The sequence below is a fragment of the Elephantulus edwardii genome, unplaced genomic scaffold (genome assembly GCF_000299155.1).
Source record: "Elephantulus edwardii isolate Elephantulus edwardi_28Jun2011 unplaced genomic scaffold, EleEdw1.0 scaffold00070, whole genome shotgun sequence".
NCBI classification, from domain to species: domain Eukaryota; kingdom Metazoa; phylum Chordata; class Mammalia; order Macroscelidea; family Macroscelididae; genus Elephantulus; species Elephantulus edwardii.
In genome coordinates, this window is record NW_006399820.1 from 14,720,726 (window position 1) to 14,727,645 (window position 6,920).

Here is a 6,920-nt window from a genome sequence, read left to right on the forward strand (position 1 = left end):
TTCTTTTTCTTTTTTTAATTAGTAATTTAAATGAAAATTTACAGAGACTTTGGATTTCCATTCATTCATTGTTGCACTTTTCTCCCTGCCCACCCCTCCCCCCAGTACACTCTTCTCTTTGAAAAATAAAAGAAAAATTCTTTCATTATTTTACAATCCCTTCCCCGAGGTCCACTCCACTATGCAGCCTTCGTTCTGGACTCCTGTCACGACAATAATACCTAATCACATATCCCTTTTAAACAGTTTTCTCCCTCATTGTTTCAATGCAGTATACATTATTTATCCCATCTTTCTCAGTCTCCCCCCCAACCCTGATGTTAGTCCTGTTTTACAACAGCGGCATTATGCAGTATTTGTCAGAAAAATTATTATAGATAACTTAGAGTTCACTACATGTAATGGGTCTCTCAAGAGAAGATAATTTTATAGTTTTCATCGTATAAATTTAAAGTACATTTATTTGATTTAGGATGAGACAAAAGTAAAATGACTTAGATGTGATCATGTCACATCAAAATCCTATTTGCTAGGGCATCCATCCGATTAGCTTCCTTCAAAGTCAAGGTTCCTAAATGTAATGACTTGCTGTTCTGTAAATTAAAATCGACAGAATGACAACACTTTTCAATTTAGGTTCTAATTGAGAACATGGGTTTCCTCTTTGATAATTACATAGATAACATATGTAACCATGGACTGTGGAGCAGCAGTATAAATACCAAAGTGAAAAAAAAATTACTTTCAGCACATCCCACAGATAATGGTTCTTTTCTGAGCTTGTGGTTTATAATTTTTCCTTTCTCTTCTTCAGCAATGGCTTGCATCTGGCTAATGTTATTTTAACTTATAAAGGAAACAGTAAGAAAGTCAAAGAGTAGAGATAAAAGTATTTCTTACTCTGAGCTGTGAATGGCACAAATAACTTAAGTGATGCAAATGGAAATCAGGAACAGGGACAATTTGTGGCTTTACCTCCGCTGACACCGTTCACCTCCCCACAGTCCCCGGTGGACCTCTGGGACTCTGCAGACAGCTCCTCCAGCCGGACCACCGCCCGCTCCAGTCTTTCCATCAGCCCCTGCATTTCTGTCATTCTAGAAAAAAAAAATATACAGAGGGGCCATGTGAACATCAAAGAGGCTTAGCATGAGGTGCCATTTAACTTAACAAGAAGGAAAAGAAAAAGCACAGTTGGTTTGGTTGCCTAAAGAGCATGCCTACACATCATAAAAAAATACATATGGAATTCACAAGAACATAAAACTTGGAAAAGAAAAAAAACCCAACCACATAGTCAGTGAAAGTTGGAGCCTTCTTGGAATGCCTTGTTTTTTCAAGTCTTGCGAGTGTTTTGCTTTTCCACTTTTCTATAAAAGGAAAATATTTTGTCTTCCTTCTAGGACAAGTTTCTACCTTAAACGTACTGTACTCTGCTGTTGAAGGTTTTATTGTATTTCTTTTCTAGTCAATGACTTTTACATATAAAATACATAATAAGGAAGTCCTTAGGTGGCAAAGATGGTTAAGCATTCAACAACTAGCCAAAAGATGGCTGTTGTTGTTGTGGTGGTGGTAGTGAAAGTGGTGTCAGAACCATCCCATAGCTGACCCTCTGATGAGTTTCATAGGCAGTTAATCACACGGGAGGAGACTGCCCATCCTTCTCCCATGGAGCAGCTGGTGGCCTCGAACCATGTGCCTTCAGACTTGCAGCGCAGCTTCTTGCCACTAGCCCACCAGAGTTCCCTAACCGAAAGGAGAGAGGTCCAAATTCTCCCACAGGCACTTCTGAAGAAATGCTTGACGATGTCTCCAAAGGCCACCACCTTGGAAACTATGTTCTCTGCATACATGTGCCTATCTGTCATCAGTTGGTATCTTCCAGGTGGCAACTGGCTTGGTGTTGTTTAATACACAAAACTCTCATTCTACTCACACTATCAAGCATCTATTTTGCTATCTTCTTATTATATGATAAAATCCTATGCATGCTGTGCCTGTTATTAGTTGCAATCCAGTTGGCTCCAGTCTTCATATAAGAGACTAACACATTGCCCAGTCCTGCGCCATGCTCATGATTCCTGGTGTGCGTGTTTACCCACTGTGGTGGTTACTGTGTTTATTTATCTCACTGAGACTTTCCCCTCACTTCCACTGGCTCTACTTCACCAAACACAATGTTGTTCTCTGGTAACTAGTCTTTTCCTATGTCTAAAATAAGTGACCCAAAGTCTAAATCATCCTTGCTTCTAAGGAGACTTTTCATTATTTTCTTTTCTAAGACCAACTGGTTCATTCTTTTGAACCGTCTCCAGGATATTCAATGTTCACCTCTACAATTCAAATAACTCGATTCTCCTGTCTTCCTTTTTCATTTCTGGTGACCATTAGTATAGTCAATTTGTATGCTGTTAAATGTTGGGAATGTATTTTCATCATCCCTAACAATTCTTTATGTTAAAGCAGAATTCTCCAGGAAATGCTAATTTCACTGATAATCTCTATTTACTCAATTCACCAAACAGAACATTCCAGCCCAGGAAAACTATAAGTTTATGAAACTTTGCATCATTTTGCAAATAAATATCAATAAGAATTTCAAAGAGTCAACTGTTTTCTACTTGCTATTAGATTACTTCAGTACTCCTGTGGCTGAAGTACTTTATAATTCTTTTTAGTTGTGGGGGTTTTAATCTATGAAAATATGTGTTTACCTTTTGTAATACTGCTGATTATTCTTAGACAAAATTCAGTTTGAAGTAAAGCTGGTTTTGGAAATGGGTAGTTTCAAAGTACTCTTAGCTATGATTTCACTATTACATACATACTTTGTAAAAACTAAGGAAAAGTATACAGAAAGAATGAAATACTCCCTGATGATTAGTATGGATGGGAGCTCTGTGGCCTAATGGTAAGAAGATACTATGAAAACTCATTGGAGGTCAGCTATGGGTTGGTTTTGACTTGATGGCAAACAACAACAAGGGATGGGAAGAGAGAAGAAGGGGGAAACAAATTAGTAATTAGACAATTTTTATTATTATGTGTCCTTGAGTGGCCTGTGACTCATAGCAACCCTATGTACAACAGCCTTAAATCCTGCTCTATCCTGTGCTAATCTTCCCATCTCTGACCCATCTACCCCTATTACCCCAGTCACTGAATCAATCCTTTTCATTGAAGGTCTTCCTCTCTAGTATCGCCCCTCCACCCTCTCAAGCATGATGTCCCTCTCCAAGGATTGGTCTCGCTTTGCAACACGACCAAAGTATGTCAGATAAAACTTCAGAATCCTTGCCTCCAAGGAGTAGCCTGGTTTCACCCTCTCTAGGACAAACTTGTTTGTTCTCCTAGCAGTCCATGGTATATTCAATACTCTTCTCCAGCACCACAGCTCAAAGGCATCAATTCTCCTTCTTTCATCCCTAGTTATTGCCCAGCTTTCTGAGTAATTACAAAGTAATTACAAAGACCATGGACTGGATCAGGAGCACCTTAGTCTCCAGACTGACATCATTGCTCTTCAGGACTCTGGAAAAATTTCTGACAGTAGACTTTCCCAATGCAATGATGACACAACCTTGCTTGCTGAAACTGAGGAGGACCTCATGCACTTGCTGCGAAGGGTCAAGGACTGCAGCCTTCAGTATGGACTAAGGCTCAACGTCAAGAAGACAAAGATTCTCACCACTGGACCAATTGGCAGCGTCAGGATGGATGACGAAGAGATTGAGAGTGTTCACAGCTTCACTTTGCTCGGCTCCACAGTTAACACTCTTGGTACCAGCAGTCAGGAAATCAAAAAGCGTATCGCGATGGGAAAGTCTGCCGTTAGGGACCTCTCAAACATACTCAGGAGCAACAGTGTCTCTCTGGAGACTAAGGTGCGCCTGATACAGGTCATGGTATTTGCAATCGCTTGTTATGCATCAGAGAGTTGGACAATGACTAGGGAGGACAGAAGGAGAGTGGATGCTTTTGAGCTGTGGTGCTGGAGAAGAGTACTGAATGTACCATGGACTGCCAGGAAAACAAACAGATCCATCTTGGAGAGGATTAAACCAAGCTGCTCCTTGGAGGCAAGGATTCTGGGGCTTCGTCTGACATACTTTGGACATGTTGCCAGGAGGGACGGGTCCTTGGAGAGGGACATCATGCTTGGGAGGGTGGAGGGACAGCGCAGGAGGGGAAGACCCTCTATGAGATGGATTGATTCGGTGACTGGGGTAATCGGGATGGGTGTGTCAGAGGCGGTGCGGTTGGCGCAGGATAGAGCAGGGTTTAGAGCTGTTGTGCATAGGGTCGCTATGAGTTGGAAACGACTCGATGGCACATAACAACAACACTTGTTTATTTACAAAATTCATATACAAATTTGAAAAAATTCTTTCCATTTCCCTCACCACCTCCACCCATCAAATTGTACAACCCAATGATTAATCCCTCTTCCGCCTGCACATCCATATTCCTCTGCTTCCAGCTTTTCCCACCCCTCCTGGATCCTTAAACTCATTCTACAAAAAAATGGTTTTATACAATATTTATCCTTATGTGACTCAGTTCACTCAACATAATGTTCTCTAGTCCCTCCCAAGTTAGGTAATAATTTACAAAGTTATTGTTCCTGCGTGCTGCATAGTATTCCATTGTGTGAATGTACCATCATTTCTCAATCCATTCATTTGTGGTTGGACATTTGGGCTGTTTCCATGTTCTTGCAATGCTAAATAATGCTGCCATGAACACTGGTGTACAAATCTCAGTTTGTGCCTCAGTTCTCATTTTCTCAGGGTATATTCCAAGTAGTGGAATAGATGGGTCATATGGAATTTCTACGTTCAACTTTTTGAGGAAGCGCCAAACTGCCTTCCAGAAAGGTTGCACCATTTTACAATCTCATCAACAATGTATAAGAGTTCCTTTTTCACCACATCCTCTCCAGTATATATTACTTGCTGCCCCATTAAACTCGCACTGCTTTTTATTTCCTGGCTGCTGGTACCAAGAGTGTTGATTGTAGAGCCAAGTAAACTAAAGCTGTTAACAATCTCAATCTCTTTGCCATTTATCATGCTGCCAGTTGGCCCAGTGGTGAGAATCTTTGTCTTCTTGATGTTGACCTTCAATCCATACAGAAGGCTGCAATCCTTGACCGTCTGCAGCAAGTGCTTCAGATCCTCCTCAGTTTCAGCAAGCAGGGTTGTATCATCTACATAACACAGATTGTTGATAAATCTACCTCCAATTCTGATGCCACATTTCTCCAAGAGATACACAATAATTTGGGTGAAGAGAAAGGCAAAATATAAGAGGTGATTAGCACAAGATATCACCAAAGAAAAGGAAGAAAGAGAGTAGGACAATGTTATACTTGTTAGAAGTACTGGTGGTTCAGGATAACATGAGAGGCTGCTGACCAAAAGGCTAATGATATGAACCCAAAAGCTATTCTTTGGCGGACAGATGGGCAGGCTCCTCCTGTATAGACTTACTGCCTAAGAAATCCAACAGAGCTTCCCTATCAGATGGAATCCACACAAAGGCAGTGGGTTCCATCACCCAATGGGAATCATTCTCTTGGCTTGGGGGCTTTGGGCTATATGGTCTCATGGAATAATCAAGGCAGTTTGCATGATACAGTTTGTAAAATTTATATTTTACTTCCCACTAAGTAATATTGACCAATGTTATTGACATTCTTCTAAGTGGTACAGCACTGGTCTGTGCATTGCTGTACAGAGGTAACTCGTGATTGCTGTGATGCTAAACACTGTGACACTGAAGTGCCAAATGCATAATGGTTACCCATGGTGGAGACTGTTTGGTGGAGCTTCCTGATTAAAACAGCTTGGAAGCAGGAGTGGCATCCACTTCTGAAATAGCTTGCCTCTGGAAACTCTATGAACTTGGTGAGATGACCACAGTTATACAAGTGTTCAGATCTTTTGTTCATAGGATCGTTATGAGTCGTCTATGACTCAATGACACTTAACAATAACAACAAGGTAAGTAGTGTCTGGGGTCTTAATTGCATATAAACAACCATCCAAGATATAACTACAAGTTTTTATTAATCTGGAATGAAAGAAGAAAGAAGGAAAGCTAAGAATCAGAGAAGGACATGGACTATGACTGCCTTCATTAACTGCTGCCTCCACCTTGAGCATTCTGAACAGGTCATAATAGATGGCTTTTACTGAAAATAGGGGGAGAAAGAAGGGTATACCAGACTTCCATATTTTAAAGAACTCAGATTTCCTGGGACAGAAATAAGAATGAAGAAGCATTAAAGCCTTTGAAGTGTGGTGAAGGTGAAGAGTTCTGACTATCCCACAGACTGCCAAAAGAACAAACAAGTCTACCTTGAAGGAAGTGAACCATGAGGAAGTTCCTTAAAGGCAAGGATGGTAAAACTTTGTCTCACATACTTGGAACATGTTGTCAGGAGAGGCGAGTCCTTGGAAAAAGACATCATGTTGAGGAAGACTGAGGATCAGTGAAATTGAGGAATATTGTCAAAGAAATAGATTTATACAGTGACTGCAGCCATGAGCTTGAGCATGGCAGAGATCACGGAGATGGTGCGGAATAGACAAGGTTCTGATCTGTTGTTCATAGATCACCATGAGATGAGTCATGGATAACTCAATGACACTTAACAACAACACAATGCAGGCTGAAGGAGCCTGCAGACTACAGTCACGAGATGCTCTTCAAATCCTGAAGTGAAACTACTGCCCAAAGGCACATTTAAATTAAGTAAAAGGCCATGTCTTTGCAATCACTTATTACGCATCAGAGAGTTGGACAATGACGAGGGAGGAAAGAAGGAGAATTGATGCTTTTGAGGTGTGGTGCTGGAGAAGAGTATTGAATATACCATGGACTGCCAAGAAAACACACAGATTCATCCTGGA

General features: G+C 40.9%; 1 protein-coding gene across 1 annotated transcript in view; it reads right to left on the bottom strand.

The window, feature by feature from the left end:
• The window catches only part of CAP2 (CAP, adenylate cyclase-associated protein, 2 (yeast)), a 199,606-nt gene extending 198,510 nt beyond the window's left edge, over nucleotides 1–1,096 (bottom strand). The window contains exon 1 of the mRNA XM_006888669.1: nucleotides 976–1,096. Within this exon, the coding sequence (XP_006888731.1) occupies nucleotides 976–1,096 (121 nt within the window). The remainder of the gene's footprint in view (nucleotides 1–975) is intronic.
• Between the last annotated feature and the right edge of the window lie 5,824 nt (nucleotides 1,097–6,920).